A 22,285-nucleotide genomic window follows, 5' to 3' on the forward strand; every position below is an offset into this window, starting at 1 on the left:
TGGAGTACGGACCAGCAATAAAGCTACTCTGTGCGGAACCAGCCACACGAGTGTCTTGTCTCTCTCTCTGGTCTGGCTTGGCCTGGAGGCTGCCCTGCAGAGCTGAGCTGGAATCACGAGCTGATAATCACTAAAGAGCTGACAGTCTCTGCACAGGCCCTTCTGCCAGCAGCTGAGGTAAGACATCGGGCCTCGGGAAGGCGATTCCTTTCGGGACCATCTCCCCGGACCGGGCACCTCTTCCTGGGTCAGAGCCACTGACCCCATCACCAGCTGTAATAATCTCTGCCCTGAAAAATCTCACAGTTCCTTCACACTGCCAGACAGGGGCCATCACATGGGGTTATTAGTCTTTTTAAGGATTAATTACTTTGGTCTGAACACAAAGGGTTTTGTAATAAATTCCGAGACTCAATCTGCTAATTACAATTTTATTTATTAGCAGCAAGCAAGCAAGGCAAAAGCAATTACAGCGCTGGGCGGCAGGGGAGTCTCCGCTCCACCAACTGCCGCACCTTTCGCCAGTTCCAGTTCCTTCTTATACAGTCTCTTTTCCGGTTAACGTGTCTTTTTCATGGCATTCTGCGCATGTGTGACTTGCTGCTAGGGGGTCTTTTTTTCCTCCTGGTGGTCGCAGAATGAAGGTTAGTAGTCATCCTCCGGTGTCTTTTGGTTGACCTCTCCTTGTATGGTCATTGTGCTCAAGGTCCTGGAACTAAAAGCTGATTAAGCAAGTACAGATAGGGATTAGGCAAGCACGTATTTGTCTCTGGCTCTTATCTAGGTATAGGCAGCTGGTTTCCTGCTACTTGATATTTAGTGAACAAAGCATCCTGTATCCTTCACAATCCCCCATTTCTCTTCTTTATTCATTTTTGTTCACTGAATCTTTGCAATTCTTGTTTAGCCAGTTCTAATGTTCTTAAGTTTTCTTCTTCAAGTATTCGTTTATACTTAGCTCTAACAAGCATAAGGTGTGCTGCTTCTAAGCGGCTTCTTATTATAGAAATTAGTTTATTAAATATACATGGTCCAAAGGTGAGTCCAAGCACTAACAAAATTAATGGTCCTGCAATGGTTGAAAGCAATGTAGTCAGCCAGGGGGAATGATTAAACCAGTTTTCATACCAGCTTTGGTATGCTTCCCTGTCTCGTTTCCTTTGTTCTAGCTGTTTTCTTAATTCATTCATGGTGTTTATTACCACTCCGGTGTGATCGGCATAGGAGCAGCATTCTTCTTTGAGTGCTACGCAAAGACCCCCTTGTTGTAAAAACAGTAAGTCTAGTCCCCTGCGATTCTGTAGGACCACTTCTGACAGTGACCTGACTGACTTGACTAATCTGTCAATTGCTTGCTCTATTTTACTTAAATCTTCGTCTACAGAGATCCTTAGTGCTTTAAACTCTTTTTGCTGGCTAATTAGTGAGGTTATTCCTGTTCCAGCTCCCACTCCTCCTACTGTTAAGAGGGTTTCTATGGTTAGGGTGGTGAAAGGTTCCCTCCTCATCAAGTGGTGTTCAGGGGTGATATGTTGCTTGAAAACATAGTCTTTAGGGTGGTAAGTAGTTCTAGGTATGATGGTTACCTGAATACAATAGTCATGAGTATGATTAAAAACTTCAAGGGACAAACAAGGAGTTATTCCTATGCTTTGGCAGACCCATCTGGTATTGGCGGCCGGGATTAACCATGCTGCTGGCTGTCTCTGCTTCGGATTTTTCACTGTGATGTTGCATAAATGTTTTTTTTCTTCGGGAACAGTACCTACACATCGTCCTTGTCCTGATACTTGGGAAAGTGTTATCCCCTGCTCACTCACTTTGTTCTTTTTCCAAGAGCACTGTTTTGGGTTGCTCTCGTTGAGTCTTTGTGGTTTACTCGTTATTCCGACAGCCTCATAAAAGGGAGGCCTGATATTATAGCATAGCCAACATCCTTCTGTCAGTTCTGGGCTGGTCTTATTTAAAATGCCAAAGCTGGCTTGCATTACTTTCCATAAGGTGCTGTATTCCCTCAATTCCTTTTGGTCTGATTCAGTTTGATTATAAATAGTCGGTGTTTGAGCAGTGTGGTCTTCCTCTGCCGCTCGATTACCCTGGGACTGAATTTCTATAGGGGGGTTAATAACTACGTTGGGGCCTATGGCTTCAGCACTCGGTGGTATCTCTTCCCTTTTTATCAGAAAGTGCCCACCCCGATTTGTACCGGATTCCCATAATCTAGCTCCCCAGGTTTTTCCTATTGCCCATCCGGAATCCATTTTATTGGTCACATTTATCTGAATTCCGTGACAATTTCCGCCCTGCTTTATTCCTGTGTCTGGCCCTACCTCTGGGGGCTGACACCCGCTGGGCCTCCACCCGACCTTGATATATTTGTCTTTTCCTCCTCCAGGGGAAAACCCAAAGGCGACTGTTTCACAGCCCCAGTATGCACAGTAGTAGTGTCCAGGCCAGTTACAATAGGTTTTCCCTGGGTTAGATGCTGGGCAGAAATAGAATCCTTTTTTGTTCAGGCATGGTTTTACTTGTATAAGATCACAGAGTTGACAACTAAAGCTTGGGTTACTTGGCGTAGTCACTGTTTGTATAACCTTTTGATCTTCCCACCGTATTAATGACCATTTAAATGGTTGGTGTGATAGGGATTCTGTTGCGCTAGCTTCATTTAAATACAATGTAAGCACAAGGAGGGTAATATGCCGGGTCAAGCAACGAGCATCACTAAAGGCGTGGAGAGTACAAAAGTATGTTCGAGGATTCCTCCAATTTACACACTGCGACCTGCCCTCCCTCCAGGGATCCTTGCTCTTAATCTTACTTCTGAGGCATTTCCATGAGCGTAGTTTTATTATCCCATTCTGGGGGTTCTTTCCTCCACAGCTTTCTACTCCTCTGCCTCGCTCGTCGACTCGGTTGCTTCGAGCCACGAGGGGTACCATCTTCTCGGCAGCAAGAGTATTCTTCAGGAGACCCCTGGGGGCAATTCTGTCGCTCTTTTTGCCTCTTAACATAGGAGTCCCAGTTACAGTTCTTAACCTGAGGTGTATCACACCGGATTCCCTTCAGGTGGGTACGACAGGTGCAATTAATAATTTCAACTATAAAGGGGATTGGCTCATTAGGATGATAGCAATAATATTTTGGCTCAATCCCGTATGCAAAGATCTTCCACCATTTTTTAGATTCTTTTTTTATTAATCCTTCATGCACCACCTTATACTTTAAGATCCAATCAGTTAAGTTCCGCTGGAGCGTCCAGCAAGGAATACAAACCCCTCTAGGGGGAACCCTTCGCCTACAGTGACTCCACCACTTGTCCCCGCATACTTTACAGATGTAGCATACAAACGGATAACAGTGACACTTGGGGTCCCCACACTTTATTTTAACATCTGCGCTAGAATTAGTCCTTCCTCAGTATAATATGGTTCCGGTGCATATTCTACTCGATGTTTGCTCATGAATGATTTTTCTTCTGAATCTTTAATGTCAGGTCTCCGGGGCGGCTGGTCACCTGCCACTCGGGGGTTGGGCCCGTCACTGGTCCTTTGATTCTGCTAGCATGCGTCCATCCTTTTTCTGCTGTTCTAACTGCAGTCTCTGTGGTAAATAATACAAGATAAGGACCTTCCCACAGTGGGAGTAGGGTTGCTTCCTTCCAGGATTTTATCATCACCCAATCTCCTGGCTGTACCCGGTGTAGTTTCAGGTCTAATGGAGGTCTCTGGGCTAGCATTCCCTTTTTCCACAGATTCTCTCTATACTTCATTAAACTTGTGATATACATATTTATATTCTGATCTCTTAGGCTTGGGTGGTCTTGAGGCTCTTCCATATTATAGGGCATTCCATACAACATTTCGAAAGGAGATATTCCCATGTCTGACCTAGGTTGGGTTCGAATGTTCAATAATGCTAGAGGTAGACACTTTACCCATGACAATTTGGTTTCTATCATAAGTTTTGTCAGTTGCTTCTTGATTTCCCCATTCATTCTTTCCACTCTCCCCGAGCTTTGGGGGTGCCAGGGAGTGTGGTAGTCCCATTTTATCCCCATTACTGTCATGATTTCTTTGATCACTCTTGACACAAAATGTGGTCCTCTGTCTGAATCAATGGTTTCTATTATCCCGTATCTTGGGATAATATGTTCTAACAAGGTTTTAATTACCACTTGCGCCGTTGCTCTTGCAGTCGGGAATGCTTCTACATAATGGGTTAAATGGTCCACTATTACCAGTAGGTACTTATATCTTCCAGTTTTTGGCAACTCAGTGAAGTTTAACTGAATGTTGGTGAATGGCCTATATGCTGTAGGCCGTCCCCCCATTAGGGATTTCCTTAGGTTTGTCTTATTTACCTTTAGGCAAATAACACATCCCCTCACTATTTGTTTTGCCAGATCATTTGCTCCGATACACATATACTTAATGGCAAACTGGTCTACCAATGCCTGTGCTCCCCAATGTGTTTTGCTATGCATTCTCTTCATAATTTCCATGGCTAATGATTTTGGTAGTACGATCCTGTCATCTTCTGGGAGTCTCCATTCCCCCTTCGAATTTTCTCTCAATCCCATTTTCTGCATCTTTTCTTTCTCTTGGGCTGTAAAACTATAAATTTGCCAAATTTTACCGTGGAAAAGACAATGCTTAGCCCTTGGTGTCTCACAGGCGCATTCTATAGCATCCATACCCCAATTGTCCCAACAAGCATAGCAAGGAGGGTCCTGTAGATTTCCCCCGCAAGTATGGCACTTCCTTCTCTCAGCTGCTGGATCCTCTTTGGGAGTAGGTCGTAACGCTAATAGTGCGGCCCTTTTTGCTTCCTGATCTGCTGCATTATTTCCCCTGCTTTTGAAGTCCAGCCCTCTCTGGTGTCCTTTTAGATTTACAACAGCGATTCTTCTTGGCCCCCTCAAAGCCCGTAACACTTGTTTTATTAGATCTTGATGGACTAAGTCCTTTCCCTGGGAATTTATTAGTCCCCGTTCTTCCCATATTTTTCCAAAAGTGTGCACAACCCCATAGGCATACTTAGAATCAGTGTATATTGTTCCTAACTTATTTTTTAATAATTGCAGTGCTCGTAACACGGCATAAAGCTCACAGGCTTGTGCGGACCAGGATCTATTCAATGGTCCTGATTCTATCACCTTAAACTCTTCCCCTCCTATTATTGCATAACCGGATACCCTTTTTCCATTGATTACTCGAGATGATCCATCTACAAACAATTTATCCCCTTCTTCTAATTCTTCCTCTTCAAGATCTGGTCTTATTTTAGTTTGCTCTTCTATGGTTAACAGGCAATCATGGGCCAATTTAGCTTCATCGGGCTCTCCATACAAAAACTGAGCAGGATTTTGTAGCGTTGTCACCTCCAGGGTTAATTTCGGGGAGTCTAATAGGATCCCCTCATACTTTAAGAGTCTGGCGTCAGTTATCCATTTGTCTGCTTTTTGTTGTAGAATTCCTCTAATATTATGAGGGGATAATACCCTTAGTTCTCCATTGAGGGTAATCTTGTTAGCCTCTTCTACCAGGAGAGCACAAGCTACTATTGCCTGCAGGCATGTGGGCCACCCTTTACTGACAGGATCTAACAATTTTGATAAGTACCCCACAGGTTTCTTTTTTCCAGCCCATTCTTGGGTTAGTACTCCATGGGCCGTTCCATTGTCAGCATTTATAAATAGATAGAAAGGTCTTTTTAAATCTGGTAGGCTCCGGACAGGGGCATTGACTAGATCATGCTGCAATACTCTTAGATGTTGGTCATCCTCCTCGCTCCACTTTATTAAACCCTCTTGGCTTAACTTATCATATGAGAACTTAACCTTGTTACTATAGTTCTCAATCCACTGTCTACAATACCCCACTAGACCCACTAACTGCCTCACTTGTCTTTTGTTCTTAGGGGGTGGTATGGACAGAATCCCTTTTACTCTTTCAGGGTCTATTTTCTTTTCTCCTTTACTCAGATAATGGCCTAAATATCTCACTTCCTCTTCCACAAATTGTAATTTTGCCTTAGATACTTTTAGTCCTTTAACACTGAGAAAATTCAATAGTCTGATGCTTTCTGCTCGTACTTTGTCCTCTGCTCCTCCTGCAATTAAAAGGTCATCTACATACTGAATGAGGACCACTCCTTCTCTAGTCTGATATTCTTGCAGGATTTGCTCTAAGGCTTGTCCAAATAAGTTCGGAGACTCTGTAAATCCCTGGGGGAGCACTGTCCATCTTAATTGCTGTCTCCTATGTGTTACTGGGTCTTCCCACTCAAAGGCAAAATAGTCTCTACTTTTCTCTCGTCTAGGGGGCATGCCCAAAATGCATCTTTAAGATCAATTACACTATAATACTGATTTTCGGGACCTAATCTGCTCAATAAGGTATAAGGGTTGGCCACTACCGGGAAGCGCGCTACTTTCTTTTATTTATTTCCCTTAGATCGTGAACTAGTCTGTATGACCCATCTGCCTTTCTTACTGGCAAGATAGGGGTGTTAAAAGGGGACATACAAGGTTCTAAAAGACCTTTACTCAGTAGCCTGTCAACTTTGGGTTTTAATCCCCTTTTTCCCTCTGGAGAAATGGGGTATTGTTTGACCCTTATTGGCACCTCAGGATCTTTAATGGTTACCGAGAAGGGAGGTATGTCGAGTCTTCCCACACTCTCTGGGGTGTACCATACTTCTGGATTAATCTTCTCTTCATCCTCCACTCTCAAGGGACAAAGTCTAACTTTTAATTCTTTATTCACTACTTCTACATTAATGCCTATCTCTATAATTAAGTCCCTTCCTAACAAATTATAATCAGCTTCTGGAACTAATAAAAGGCTCCCTATTCCCATTTTAGATCCTGGTTCTACTAATACATTCTTTATAATGGGGACCTCAAAGGGTTCCCCTTTTGCCCCAACCACTTGGGCAGTATCCCAGGAAATTTTGCACCCGGCGGGCAATACTTGTATCGTGGACCGTTCCGCTCCAGTGTCTACCAAAAACTCAAATTCTTGCTGCTGAGGACCTATCTTAATTTTTATCAAGGGCTCCTGATGTTTCCGTGCCCCCAGCAAATAGAGCCCCTGACCCCTCTAATCTTCTTTAAACATCCTCTCATCCTTCAGCCTTTTTCTGCAGTTTCTCTTAAAGTGCCCTCTATTTCCACAATAAAAACACACATTTACATCCTTTTTCTCTACTCGCGTGTCCCCTCCCCCATTTCTCTGGGGCATTTGACGCGGTCTGCGAGGAGGGGGAGGATCGTTTCCTCTTGTCTCCCTAACTGCCGCCACCATCATTTTTATTTGTTTCCTGTGATTCTCTTCATCCCTTCTAACATAACACTTTTTGTGCTTCTCTCAACAATTCATCTAAACCTCTATCTTGCCAATTTTCTAGTTTTTCCAGCTTTCTCCTGATATCTTCCCATGATTTAGCCACAAACTGTGTCTTTAACAATGCCTGTCCTAGTTGTGTTTCGGGGTCTAAACCCGAGTACATCTGCAGATTCTTTCTCAGGCGCTCTAACTACTCTGTGGGTGTCTCTTCCTTCTTTTGTCTTTCATTGAATGCTTTGTTAATATTCTGCCCTCTAGGCACTGCTTCTCTAATTCCTTGTATTATAATTATTCTCAGATCCTGCATGTGACCTCGGTCTGCCTGCTGCTGGTGATTCCAATTGGGATCCTGCAGAGGCCACTTAGTATCTGCTAAAGGTCCTTGCGCATGTTGTGCGTCCCATATTCGCATTCCTGCCCTCCTAATCATATTCTTTTCCTCGGCCGTAAAAAGAATATTTAATATGGCCTGTAACTCACCCCAAGTGTATATACTGGGCCCCAAAAACTGGTCTAACCTTTCTGCCACCCCCAGTGGATCTTCCAGGAGGTTCCCCATCTCCTTCTTGAATTCCCGTACATCATTAGAACTAAGGGGTATTGAGATGAATCCTATTGCGGGTTGAGGACCCGGGCCTCCCATGGGCATTTCCCTTAATGGGTATAAGTTATGTTGTCTGGCCCGGCCCCTAGTCATAGGTCCTTGTTCTTCCTCTTGGGGCTCGGGGTTACCTCCCACCCCCTGGGGCTCCCTTAGAGGCGCATTTGGGGGTTGGGGATCCTGAGGGAGTACATAGGGGGAGGGATCAAAGGGATGTCTTCTTCCTTATTCTTATCTTTCTTTCGCTTTCCTTCCTTAAGGGGAAACAGGAGCACTTCATCCTCAGGTGTTGCTGCCCAAACGCTAGCATAATTACTCTCTTCCTGACTAAAAGGAGTTTTTGTATTCACCCAGGTGTTAAGTTTCTGCTTTACCCATCCTTCAGATGATCCAAACATAGGCCAGAAAACACCCTGGGAAATTTCCTTCCCGCCCCATATTTCTATACAATAATGAATCATTTTAGCTTTATCCTTACCCCCTGTGCTAGGGTAATGTCTCCAATTATCTAACATAAACCCCAGTGGGCTATCTCTATGCACCGGGGGAAGTTTTATGGGTACGGAGGGCTTGCTTTTCCCCTGTCCCATCTTCTGGAGTGCCCTCAAGCGCGTCTGTGGTGCAGATTCACTCGCTTCCCCTGGTTCGTGGCTCACGCCCTCGCGGGCAATGAGAACCGCACTACTGAGGGTCCACACTCGCTTGGAGAATCCGAGCTGCCGGTTCCCCTCTCATGCACACACTCGCAGCACTCCAGGATACCTGACCTAGACCGAACGGATCCTTCCGCACAGATACTCAAGCGTCCTGCGTCTTCGTCCGGACCTTTGTGCACAAAATTTACAGGGTCTGCCAGCTTCCTTTGCCTAATGCCTTGAATTTAGGTTCGTCGGTGCAACCGAGGTAGGGATCGGGACCACCAGGGCCGCCGACAGATCGGCGGGGCGCCTCCCCGGTAGAGCCGTTACCCCGCCGTACAAGTTGCATCCGAGTCACAGCACCAATTTGTAATAAATTCTGAGACTCAATCTGCTAATTACAATTTTATTTATTAGCAGCAAGCAAGCAAGGCAAAAGCAATTACAGCGCTGGGCAGCAGGGGAGTCTCCGCTCCACCAACTGCCGCACCTTTCGCCAGTTCCAGTTCCTTCTTATACAGTCTCTTTTCCGGTTAACGTGTCTTTTTCATGGCATTCTGCGCATGTGTGACTTGCTGCTAGGGGGTCTTTTTTTCCTCCTGGTGGTCGCAGAATGAAGGTTAGTAGTCATCCTCCGGTGTCTTTTGGTTGACCTCTCCTTGTATGGTCATTATGCTCAAGGTCCTGGAACTAAAAGCTGATTAAGCAAGTACAGATAGGGATTGGGCAAGCACATATTTGTCTCTGGCTCTTATCTAGGTATAGGCAGCTGGTTTCCTGCTACTTGATATTTAGTGAACAAAGCATCCTGTATCCTTCACAGGTTTTGGGGTTTTTTTGTGAAAGGAAGTCTCTAAAAGCCTCTCAATACTTCTATATAGCCTGGCATAGGCACTTTTCACAATTTTCACGGGCCACGGGTGAACTTTTCATCCCACCATGTACTCCAAATGGATCAAAGAGACAAACAGTTTGTGATATTACAGTTTCTTACCACGGCCTGCAGGAAGGTTTTTCAGCTACGCGCGAGAATCGCGGCACCGCCCTCTTTTCTCCCATCTCCATTTCCAGCTCCGTCCCACAGGACTCGCTTTCTCTTCTCTCTGACTCCGAAGCCGCCACCTTGAAGAGTGTTCTTGTTCGGGCTTTACGGTGGAGAAAGCCTCGCTCCCTTTGTGCTGCTGGCTGCGTGGTGTCCTCTTCAGTTCAGCGCGGAGTGTGCTGGCTGCAGACAGGAGGCTCCGCCGGCTCCCGCTGGCTCCGCCGGCTCCGCGTGGAGAGGAGAGGGACCCGCCGGTCCCAGGGAGCCGCGCCGGATGGGTTTAGCTGTGAGCAGTCCATGGCTGGCTTTAGCTGCCTGCGGCTCTGGGACAGTTCCCCCCCAGCAGTGACACAGGCTCTGTGCCGCGGCGTTGGGAAAGGAGGGGGTGCAGGGGCCCTGGCCCGGCGGGGCCCGGAGGCTCCAAGGCCGCCTCACCTTCCAGCAGGAGAGCTGGAATAAAAGGAATTCCCGCCTTTCCGTGTGGTCTAAATATGGAAATTGTGAGAAGCATCATTAGTCTAAAAGACTGTCCATCAACTCAGGGTCAACCCACCACATCACCTCTAAACCAACTCCGCTACCAAAACCAGGCTGTGCAAGCCCAGTAGAGCCCCAAAACTGGGAACCCAGGTATCCAGGAGCTCAGCTGCACCCCCAAAAGGGGGATGGAGATGTCCAGGGGCTCAGCTGTGCCCAAAAACGAGGCCCCAGCTGAGGGTGTTCTCTGCTTGGCTGAGCGCTGCCTGAGGGCTGGGGCTGCAGCAAGGGGGGTCACCCTCCTCCAGAGGGGATGTCCCACAAACGGGGGACCCCCACAAGCCCCTCACAACCCCCGGGGCTGAGCTGGCCCTGCCTGAATGCCGGGAGACACCAAAACCGCTCTGTCCCTGCCCTCTGCTACTGCACAGGGACAGTGATTTACCAAAATATGAATATCGATCTAATATCGATATTTACCTGAGACGGACAAAAACTCTCTAACAGTTTAAAGTTAGAAAGTGCATGTTTTATTTGGCACCAGGCACTGCGTGGGATGGCTCCCTAAGACACAGGCCCCAGTACAAGCAAACATGATACCTTTTATTTCCAAATATTATGAATATCCAAAATACAAATGTATATTCATAACACTAACACCTCCCATTCTCCGCTTCGTATGGAAATGAGCTTAAATCTCATTAAGCATGTGTAGTGTGTGATCTGAATTGAGTCAGTGGTCTTGAATTGGGTCAGTGGTCCCAAAGAAAATGAAGTAACATCTTCCTCATTTTGACCTTTTTGCTTCTCTCAGTTTTAACAATTCTAATTACTTTAGTGACCTGTAAGTTTCCTCTTGCATGACTTTTGGATGGGCTCCTACAAAGGGAGGAAATTGGTAATTGTCTTTATTCTATACACCAACTTATCAATGTTTCTGCTCCTTATTCTAAGCACAGCTAAACAAACATGCAAATGACAGATCATCAGTTATTTGGTAATCAGTTACTAACACCTAAAACTCTATTTCAAGTCCAGCTCGCCTAACTATTTTGATTAACCCTCACTGGGCCCAAGCCTACAACTGAAATCCCAAGCCTATGACTAAAATCTTTGTTTCCTCTAAATCTATGTTTCAACAGGAAATGCAAGGAAAGGCCCAGTAGCTGAGAGAAGGAGCAGGAGAGATCCCGCCCCGGGCACCGGCACGGGCACAACAGAGCCAGCCTGGGCACAGGGAGGGAATTTATTCCCAACCAAATCCCAGCAGCACAAGGGGAAGGCAAAGAAATCTCTCCAACACCTTCCCCCCACCCAGCGGGGATCACCCGGAACGGGGGTCACCAGGGCTCTGCCCAACGGGGGTCACTGGGGATCATCCAACGCCGATCCTCCCACGGGGGATGGAGCTGGAGCAGCACACGAAGCTCTTCCCGCACTCAGGGCACTCGCAGGGCTTCCCTTAGCGGTGCCTCCGTTGGTGTTGGGTCAAGGTAAAGCTCCTGGAGAAGCTCTTCCCACACTCGGGACACTTGTAGGGCCTCTCCCCGGTGTGGATGCGCCGGTGGGTGATGAGGGTGTAGTTGCGTTTGAAGCCCTTCCTGCACTTGGGGCAGCGGAAGGGCCTCTCATCCGTGTGAATGCGCTGATGTACAAGGAGAATGGAGCTCCTGTGAAACCTCTTCCCACACTCAGAACACTTGTAGGGCCTCTCCCCAGTGTGGGTGCGCTGGTGTATCCGCAGGTCAGAGCTCCGGCTGAAGCTCTTCCAACAATCCAAGCACTCATAGGGCCGTTCCCCGGTGTGGACCACCTGGTGCTGGATCAGGTGGGAGCTGCTGGCAAAGCCCTTCCCACATTCCCCACACTCATAGGGCCTCTCCCCAGTGTGGATCCTCTGGTGCTGGATCAGGCTGGAGCTCCGGCTGAAGCCCTTCCCACATTCCCCACATTCATAGGGCCTCTCCCCAGTGTGGATGCGCTGATGGTTTCTCAGGCTGGAGCTCTGGCTCAAGCTCATCCCACATTCCAAGCACTTGTGGGGCTTCTCCCCACCCTGAGGCTTCTCCCCCAGCTCCGAGCTCCCCCTGGATCTCCGGCCGCCTTCCTGGCACAGGGGGGCTCTTTCCTCCTTGGATCTCTCTGGGCTGCGTTTGCAGCCCCTCCTCGTGCGGCATCTCCGGGGCTTTTCCTCCTCCTCCATCCGGCCACGCCTTGGGAATGACAAATCCTGGATTGGGGAAAAAACAAGGGGTGAGCGCCTTGGGCTGGGGATTCCTCCTGCCCAGGTCCATCACGGGGCATCTTGTGTCCATAAAATCCTCCAAAACACCAAGATTGAGCACAAAAGTCACACAAATACCAAGACACAGACCAAAAACTCCCAAAACATCAAGATTCAGATAAAGCACCCTCCAAAATATAAACTCATTCAGCCCCCACAAAAAAACCAAAGCACCAACATGGAGCCCAAGAAACCTCAGAAACACCAAGATTCACCCACGGGAAAATCGTGGATCCCCCTCCCTGATCACCTGCTGGATGGGGGGGGCAACGCTCCTGGGGCTGGGGGGAGGCTGCAGATACAGCGAGTGCTGGAACCTTGTGGTGCCTCCTCTTCCTGCTCCTCCTCCTCCTCCTCTATCCCTACTCTTCCTCACACTCCTCTTCCTCACACTACTCCTTCTCCTGCAGAATCCCACCTGCTGCTCCCACGTCCATCCTTTCACCATTCTGCTCTCCAGCCCTGCTCCTCCAGCCTTTCTCCTCCTCCCCCCAGGCCCAGCACCCACCCCTGGCTCGCTCTGCCCCCCAGAGCTCTCGCATCCCACAGCACCAGCAGGGATGCAGCTGCGGCAGCTCGGGCTGCGGCAGCGCTGGGCTCTCGGCCGCTCCTGCCCGCACTCGGCCCCCGCCGCAGCCACTTCTGCCAGCACAGCACGGGCCGGCCCGGCCTTGGCGCTCCCCCCCTCCCACCTCCCCAAATTCCCCTCGCGGGGGGCGCCAAGGCCGGGCCACACGGGGGCTCCAGCTGGGGAGCGCCGGGCGCTGCGGCTCTGCCTGGCAACTGCTGACTCACCAGCGCCGCGCCTTCTGATTGGCTGAGCGCTGCCTGAGGGCCGCGCCTGCACCAAGGGGGGACACCCTGCTCCAGGGGGGATGGCCCGAAAACCGGGCACCCCCAGCCAAGGAACAACAGCAACGCCTCCCTACAAACACATGCTCTCAATCTGCTCGGACACAGCCACACCGACTTGGACACCAGCAAGTGACACCAGAAACCATCAGCTCCACAAAATGGCACTGATTGACACACACTGCTGCTCAGCCAAGCTCCTGCTCAATTCCTCAACTTCCAGAACAACAACAAAGCCTCAACACAACCATGGACATCGTGTCCTATACAAAAGGGGACAAGGTGGAGGCAGTTTGCACATTCTCCCAGAGCTAATTAAGGACATGGACACCCAGCAGGGGTAAAAAGGGAAGTCGAGAAGGGGTCTCAGCAACAGGGGACGGATGGTGTTGGTGTGCTGGGAAGGGATTGGTTGAAGGGAGTGTGCAGGAATATGGTTAAGGCAAACAGCAGCAGGAGGAATCCATGTGGGAAGAAAGGAAAAGGAAGATGGAAAAGAGGAGGAAGAGAAAAAAGTGAGGACTGGGATGCTTTTCAGCACCATCTTATCCTCAGAATTTGACAGCTGATCCAGATCTTTTGTATCCCTGGTCTCCAGGACAGGAAAACAAAGAAGTTCAGGATTTCAGGGGGTTTCTCTGTGGGGGGGAGCAGCAGGACAGGGCAGCACGGGCTGGGGGCCTGTGGGGAGCTGCGGGGCCGGGCCGGGGCTGTGGGGCAGCCGGGGCTCAGCGCCGGGCACTGCCTGACCCCAACACCCCCCGGGCAGGGCCGGCAGTGGCCCCCGGCCCCCAGGAGGCTGAGGGATGTGGAAGGATCAGGATTTTCTTTCATCGATCTTGTTTGGGTCACTGGAGAAACGAATGATTGTGCAGAAAGCTCAGCAGCTGTCAGAGGATGAGCACCCACAGGCACTGAGGGGGCTGCAGGAGAGGCACAAGAAGCCCCTGCAGCACTTGGCCAGAAAGGCTCAGCAGGGGAATGCAAGAAGGGATGAGCAAAAGGCCAAGGTGAAGGCAAAGGCCATGGCAGAGTTTCTACAGCCCCCCAGGGATGAACCGCAGGGCCCAAGGGGGCCCCAGCACCCAGGGGACGGCGGCGGCCACAAGCACCTGGCACAGGCATTGCCCTCCTCGGCACGGCAGAGCCCACCCAAACAGCCCCTGCCAAGGAATCAGGGCTCCAGCTGCAGGCCACAAGGACACTGCAAGCACAGACAGCAGCACCCTCAGCACCAGCAAGTCCACCCCTGATGGACATGGATTGTCAGGGCTCTCAGAGCTCCCAGCACACCAGGGACCCACCATACCAGAGCCCTTGAGAACATTCAGGGCGCCTCTGGATCGAGACGAGGCCGCTCCTGATGGACACAGGGGCCTCTCGATCCACTCCGAATCTGAGACCTAAGGGGGGAAATTGTCAAGAAGTTCTTTCATTATTCAGGCAATAAGTGGGAAAGATGAGCAGGGGTGTTTTATTCAACCACTATCAGTAGATGTGGGGGATGGGTTTGAAATGCATCAATTTCTGTTTGTTCCTAATTGTGATTGTAATTTACTGGGAAGGGATTTGATGGCTAAAGTGGGAATGCAAATTCATATTGTCAAAGGAGATACAGAGGCTAATGCTGCTGTACCTTGGTGTCAAATGTCTGCCAAGGCCTCTGCTGAAGGGAACCCAGAAGTGTGGGCAGCCCTAGGGAAATAGGCAAAATTAGATATGGAGCCTCTCCAAATTCCTCTGAAGCAACCAGGACAAGTGGTGTCTAAAAGCAATACCCTGTTCCAAGGGAGGCAAGGGAGGGGTTACAGCCTCTTACTGAGGCCCTGCTAAAGGCAGCGCTTCTGGAGCCAGGCATCTCTCCCTACAACACTCCTCTCCTGCCAGCCAAGAAACCCCATCATGGACACCAGAAGGAAAGCACAAGTTTCAAGGCTTCAAAAGCAGATTAACTGAGCCTCCTGCCCTGGCCCTCCCAGAAAATACACTCAGACACGGGAACTCATTCTACAGGAAAGATCCTTCAGGCCGTTCTGGCTGCTTTAGGAACACAGTGGCACCTCCAAACCCCCTGGTAACCCCAGAGCTCAGGTCGGGTGGAAAGAATGAATGGGGAAATAAAGAAACACCTTCTGAAGCTGCTGAGAGAAACCAAGATGCCACGGCTACGGCTGCTGCCATTGGCTTTGGCACGAAGAAGAGCCAGACCCAGGGCAGATATTCAATTATCTCCCCTGGAATTGATGTTTCCAATTCCTCCCCCTGGAAATTCTCGACCTAGTGGGGGATGGAGATCAGGGATGTCTGTTTCAAGCAGTCTGTGGCCACAATCCTGTCTCTTGTGAAATCTCTTCCACAGGAAGCTCGGCTGGCACAGACCCTGCCTTGGCACTTTGCTGCCCACAACATCCAACCAGGACATCGGGTCCTGCCTGAGGAGCGCAAAGAAGCACCACTGCTGGCCAAGGGCGTGGCCCATTCCAAGTGTCCCCGAGCACAGAAACAGCCGCCAGCACAGCTGAACACGGGGGGACCCCTCACCCTCGCCTCAAGCTCTCTGAAGCCCCGCGGATTTGCACTCCCCGGCTGCAGGAGGACCATGCGAGGCCGCCACTGACCCTGCACAGAAGGGGCCGCAGCAGCAGCCAGGGCTCCACAGCGGGGGAAGCCCCGGGGGCTGCCCACAGATCCTCTGCTGAAATAGTCTGGCTGGGCACCTCCTCTGGCATCTCCAGGCACTGGGGGCCAATCCTCGCTGGCACCGGGCGACCTTCAGAGCTTTCTGTGCCTGCACTCGCCCCAGCTGCTGCGCGAGACAGCGGGAGAATTCCACTCTGGCTCTCAGTTACACTCACACTCTGGGCTGGGCGGGATTCGATTGATGGAAAATATACCAAGTTCAGAATTGGTTTAAAATTTTATTTCTCTACTCAGGCTTGGTTTGCCTCTGTCTTGGGGAAAGGAATTTAAAGTGTTTGTTAAGGGATGTTACACCACTCAACAGAGATGAGCTTAACATCTCAACAGACTGGGAACAGCCCAAAAGATACCCAAAAGATAACGCCCATCAACAAAACATCAATGCCCATCAGCAAACATCAAGGAACAGCTACCCCAGACACTGCCCCCGGCACAGCTGGAGACCCCTGCTCTGGAAAAGGCTGAGAAGGAAATCAAGGAGTGTGCACCTAATTAACATCAGAGGCCAAGCAATCCGGGGCCAATAGGAAACCAAATACTAAGAACTACCCAACTTGGAACCAATGAACATTAAACCGACGGATTTCTATGGGTTTAGACTGTATAAAGTTGAGGAAAAATCTGGTACAACTCGTGTGCCATGGAATGATTTTCTCTGCACACCCGGGCTATGTGTGCATGAAATGATTTCTCTTGCACATCCTGGCCAGAATAAAGTAATGCCTTGATCCTCTAACACTAAAAAGGTCGTTGGAGAGTTTTTGTTCTTCCCACACTTTCAGTGACAAGATTACACCATTAGAATGGTTTTTCTTAATAATTCTACATTGATATTGTCAGTTGGGTCTGGGCCAAAGGTGTGAGAGTCAATTTTTAGTCCGAGGAGAAGAACCAAAAATCTTTATTGCTTTGGGGCATTTTGTGTATGTTTGTGCATGGCTGTTAGTGATGGCAGAATTTTGGAATGGGTTTGTCAATGTTCACCTGTAGGCTACATTTTGCAAAACTGGAAGAGCTTTAAAACTGACCCTTTAACTCATAAACAGTTAAAAAATATTTTAAAAAAAAAAGGGGGTGGAAAAAGCCGCTTTTGGGGGGCCTCTTGTGAGTCACCTGATGGCTGCCCTGCAAGAGAAGCTTCCTTCCAGGCAGCCAGCAGAGAAGCTTTAGAAATGCAAATTAACTCTGCTGCGGGAAGTGTGCACAATGTCCCAGGCTCTCTTTGCCTGCCACAGGAATTGGGCTGATTCCCTCTGCCCCTCACCCCAAGCTCTGCCTCCCTGCACTGACGGAATTTGCATCGCTAAAGGCAGAGCCCACACTGAGCATCTCTGACTCTGCAACAGAAATCCCTGAAGCTGCAAAGGAAAACAGCAAACGGAGAATGTTGGGAGAACTTCACTCACAAAAGCGGGGGGGAATCATCCCTCTCTCCACTCCAACATCTGCTGGCACTGTCTGTGTTATACAGGGTGGGTTTGACCACTGGGCTGCTTTTGCTGCACCAAGGTCAGCGAAATCACTTGGGAATCCAAGGATGTGATGATTTAATCACAGAAAATCGGTCAATTGACGCATCCCTGGCATTTTTGGGAGCGCCCAAAAATGGGGACAAGATGAACGGCCACCAGAACAAATCCTACAACACCATGGAGCAGCCCCTGGGAACCCAAACAAATTCATACCAGGTGCCAGAAAACCCACTGATCATTTCAATGCATCGTTAGATTACAAGCTGTCCTCCAAATCATAACCAAGCACACAGCTCCAGCTCCTGACCTTCTCACCCACCAATCCACTCCCATGAGCAGCGCCACATTTCACCCTGGGATGGCATCAGATTCTCTTCCAGCAGAAGGACCAGCAGGTTGTGGAAAATTAAATGACTCAAAGTGCTCTTGGCAAAGAGATGGCCAAGGAAAAGTGGTGAAACAGAGAACAAAGGAAATAAAACTTCACAGAGCCATGAATATCAGATGTTATACAAAGTGGGGGTGCACATTAAGGGGCACATGCAGCAGGCGGATCGGGAAGTCTGTACCTTCCAAGGACCTCAGCCACTGCGGAAAGGGACACGGAGATGCGGCCGGGCAAATCGGCATAAAAAGGAGGCTGCGTCCTCCAACACTTGGACAGACCCCACAGGAAATGCCCCGTGGCCTCTCCCTTTGTCCGGGAATAAAGTTACTTTTACACGACTCCTCCGGCTCCTCTGGGGACACAAACCTCTGGCCACGGGAACTTTCCCGCACACTGCCGGCCACGGGGCAGCCACCTCTGTCCTACCCACAGCAGCCGGGACGAGCCAGCGCTGCTCCGGCACCGGCTCCTGCCGAGGCAGCAGCGGGAAGGAGACCGCGGGCAGCCGCTCCCGCAGCGCCCTCACGCCACGGCGAACACGGCGCCCACACGGCACAACGAACCCGCCACAGCCCCCTGCCGCCCCCTCCGCCCGCAGCCAGCCCCGAGCCCCGCCAGAACCGAGCGCGGCTCCCACCTGCGCTGGGGCCGCCTCCGAGCTCCGCCGCCGCCTCACCGGGCTCCGGCCGCCGCCGCCGCTCCCGGGCCCGCACAGACGCTCCGCCAATGGCGCCTCTGCTGCGCCACGGCCGCCCTGCCGGCGGCTCCGGGCCCGGGCTGCTCCCCGCTCCGACCAATCAGCGCGCCAGAACCACGACTGACGGCAGCACCGCCCAATCGGAGCGAGGGGCGGGCTCTGCACACGGCCCAGCCCCGCCCCGCGCTCCCAGCGCCCCCCGGGCTGCGTGAGGGGAAAGCCGCAGCTGAGGAGCAGCCCTGGAACGGGCCCGGCCCGAGCCGCCATTCAGCTGAGAAGAGAAACAAAGCTCTCCGCTGCTCCCGGCCCGACCTGCCCAGCCCTGCGTGTCGGGTGCCTCCGGCTCCTTGGGAAGCCCTGCAGCCTCGCTACTGCCGCCCCTAATTCGGAGCATCAGTGCATGGCTTTGATTTCCCCGAGAAAGGGAAAACCGCCCCAAACCCCTTTGGCTGAGTGCACGAGGGGAGAGATTTGTGGCAGAAAACTCCCAAAGTCGTTTATGCCCAGCTTGGGAAGAACAGCCCAAGCCAAGCGGAGCTGGGACCCCCCAGCAGCGCCTCTCTGCCGCCCCAGCTGAAGCCCTCGCTGGCTGCTCCAGGCTGGATGGGCAGACTGGGAGCACTGGGAAGGGGCCCCGGCTCGGGCCGCAGCCCCCGGGGCAGCCCCACGGCCCCACGACCCCTCCAAGGCTCCGCCAGCCGGGATGGAACGTGGGAGGGGGAGCAGGGCAAGGGCCGGGGCTGTCGGTGCCCAGGGGACACAAGGGACAGCGGGGGCACTTCACAAGCATTTCATGCAAAAGATAAAATCATAAGGAAGACAAAAGCAACAGCAACAGTGGCACCATAGCCCAGGGCCACACAGGAACATGTCCCATTGGAGTGGGGTGATGCTGGCCCGATGTCAGGTACCCACCACAGCCGCTCTCTCCCTGCCCTCCACAGCCGGACAGGGGACAGAAAATTTAACCAAGGGCTTATGAGCTGAGGACCAACAGATTTCACTTATCAAACACTGTCACAGGCAGAACAGGCTTGAAACTGGAGATACGAATTGAATTTATTGCTATCAAACTCAGAGCAGGATAAGGAGAATTAAAAGAAGACCCTTCAAAACTTCTTCCTCCCACCCCTCCCTCCTTCCAGCTCCACCTCCCACCCCGGCAGTGCAGGACACAGGGAATTGGGGCCATGCTCAGTTCATCCCCGGTGCCTTCTCCCACTGCTCAGGGACAGGAGTCGTTCCCCTGCTGCACTCTGGGCTCCCTCCCACCAGACAGTTCTCCAGGAACTTCTCCAGCCTGAGTCCGTCCCACGGGCAGCAGTCCCCTCACACTGCTGCAGCCCCGGGGGTCACTCTGCCCCGGGGTCAGTCCTGCAAGGACAGGCTGCTCCAGCAGGGCCCCTCTGTCCACGGGTCTCGCACGGGGTCACAGCCTCTCCTCAGGCATCCCCTGCTCCGGTGGGGGCTCCTCCAGGGGCTGCGGGGTATCTCTGCATCCCTGGGGTTCTCTGTATCTGGCACCTCCATCTTTGGAGCCACCATGGATTGGCACTGCTGGACATAGAGGAAGCTTCCAGAACCTTCTCCCAGAATCCACCCTGTAGTCCCCCTGCTACCAAAACCAGATCGAGCAAACCCAATATAGCCCAAAAAATGGGGTCCCAGATATCCAGGAGCTCAGATGCACCCCAAAATGGGGATGGAGATGTCCAGGTGTGCCCAAAAATGAGGCCCTAGATGAGGGCATTCTTTGCTTGGCAGCAACTGTGCCCTCTGCAACTGCACAGGGACAGGAAATACAAGGAAAGGCCCAGGAGCTGAGAGAAGGACCGGGAGAGATCCCACCCCGAGCACCAGCACAACAGAGCCAGCCTGGGCACAGGGAGGGAATTTATTCCCAACCAAATCCCAGCAGCACAAGGAGAAGGCAAAGAAATCTCTCCAACACCTTCCCCCCACCCAGCGCGGATCACCCGGAACGGGGGTCACCAGGGCTCTGCCCAACGGGGGTCACTGGGGATCATCCAACGCCGATCCTCCCACGGGGGATGGAGCTGGAGCAGCGCACGAAGCTCTTCCCGCACTCGGGGCACTCGCAGGGCTCCCCTTAGCGGTGCCTCCGTTGGTGTTGGGTCAAGTGAGAGCTGCTGGAGAAGCTCTTCCCACACTGGGGACACTCGTAGGGCCTCTCCCCGGTGTGGATGTGCCGGTGCCTGACGAGGTGGGCGTTGCATTTGAAGTCCTTCCCACAGTCGGGGCAGCGGAAGGGCCTCTCCTCTGTGTGAATCCGCTGATGTCTGAGGAGATCAGAGCTGGTCTGAAACCTCTTCCCACACTCCTCACACTTGTAGCACCGTTCCCCAGTGTGGATCCTCTGGTGCCGGATCAGGTCGGTGTTGCAGCTGAAGCCCTTCCCACACTCGGGACACTCGTAGGGCCTCTCCCTGCTGTGGATGCACCAGTGCCTGAGGAGTTGGAAGTTTTGATTGAAGCCCTTCCCACAGTTGCAGCAGTGGAAGGGCCTCTCTTCTGCGTGAATCCGCTGATGTACGAGGAGATCGGAGCTGGTCTGAAACCTCTTCCCACACTCCTCACACTCGTAGGGCCGTTCCCCAGTATGGATCCTCTGGTGCCGGATCAGGCAGGAGTTGTAGCTGAAGCCCTTCCCACACTCAGGACACTCGTAGGGCCTCTCCCTGGTGTGGATGCACCGGTGGGTGACGAGGTTGGAGTTTTGTTTGAAGCCCTTCCCGCAGTCAGAGCAGCGGAAGGGCCTCTCATCCGTGTGATTCCTCTGATGCTTGAGGAGATCGGAGCTGCTTGGAAACCTTTTCCCACACTCAGAACACTCACAGGGCCTCTCCCCGGTGTGGGTGCGCTGGTGTCCCCACAGGCTGGAGCTCCGGCCGAAGCTCTTCCCACATTTCCCACACTCATAGGGCTTTTCCCCAGTGTGCATCCTCTGGTGTTCCATCAGTTGGGAGCTCCGGCTGAAGCCCTTCCCACATTCCCCACACTCATAGGGCCTCTCCCCGGTGTGGATCCTCTGGTGTACTCTCAGATGGGAGTTGTAGCTGAAGACCTTCCCACATTCCAAGCACTTGTGGGGCTTCTCCCCACCCTGAGGCTTCTCCCCCAGCTCCGAGCTCCCCCTGGATCTCCGGCCGCCTTCCCGGCACAGGGGGGCTCTTTCCTCCTTGGATCTCTCTGGGCTGTGTTTGCAGCCCCTCCTCGTGCGGCATCTCTGGGGCTTTTCCTCCTCCTCCATCCAGCCACGCCTTGGGAATGACAAATCCTGGATTGGGGGGGGAAACACAAGGGGTGAGCGCCTTGGGCTGGGGGTTCCTCTTGCCCAGGTCCATCTATGGAATTCTCCGGGGCTTTTGTGTCTATAAAAACCCCAAACCACCACGATTCAGCCCAAATAACCCTCCCAGCATGTTGGGGAAGATGAAACAGGAAAGCCTTATAAATATGATTGCCTGACAAAAGATTTTGGGAATATGAAAACTACAGGCAACATCGAAATGAAAGCCACTTTTGAAATACCAAGTCTTAGCTACTGAACAACTGGAAAACAATGGTATGGCCGACTGAAGGTAATCCCCTCTCGATTGAACAATACCCTCTGCTTGCAGGCAGGTCCAAGGGTCAAAGCAGACCCTACTAGCTCAGCAGAAGGGGTCCAAAGAGTAGTTTTTAGAAGTTAAGATGTAACACTCTATGGTAATATAAGAACTCTTACAGGCTGTATGTAAATGCTATAGGATTTGTATCTT

General features: G+C 51.4%; 1 protein-coding gene and 1 pseudogene across 1 annotated transcript; both read right to left on the reverse strand.

Moving 5' to 3' along the window:
- The window catches only part of LOC125318702, an 84,931-nt pseudogene extending 63,183 nt beyond the window's left edge, over nt 1-21,748 (reverse strand).
- On the reverse strand, nt 947-3,603 carry LOC125318787. Its single transcript, XM_048289718.1, has 2 exons — nt 2,041-3,603; nt 947-1,712 (listed from the first exon to the last, which is right to left on the reverse strand). The coding sequence occupies exons 1-2, from the start codon at nt 3,012-3,014 to the stop codon at nt 1,685-1,687; spliced, it is 1,002 nt and encodes a 333-aa protein (XP_048145675.1). The 5' UTR covers nt 3,015-3,603; the 3' UTR covers nt 947-1,684.
- Nucleotides 21,749-22,285: the final 537 nt, after the last annotated feature.

The sequence above is a fragment of the Corvus hawaiiensis genome, chromosome 31 (genome assembly GCF_020740725.1).
Source record: "Corvus hawaiiensis isolate bCorHaw1 chromosome 31, bCorHaw1.pri.cur, whole genome shotgun sequence".
In the NCBI taxonomy this organism is placed as follows: Eukaryota; Metazoa; Chordata; class Aves; order Passeriformes; family Corvidae; genus Corvus; species Corvus hawaiiensis.

Coding starts and splice junctions, on each gene's coding strand:
- LOC125318787 (XM_048289718.1), bottom strand. CDS start 3,014: ATGTTAAGAGGCAAAAAGAGCGACAGAATTGCCCCCAGGGGTCTCCTG. Junction 1,713..2,040: donor ACACCGACTATTTATAATCA/AACTGAATCAGA, acceptor GTGAAAAATCCG/AAGCAGAGACAGCCAGCAGC.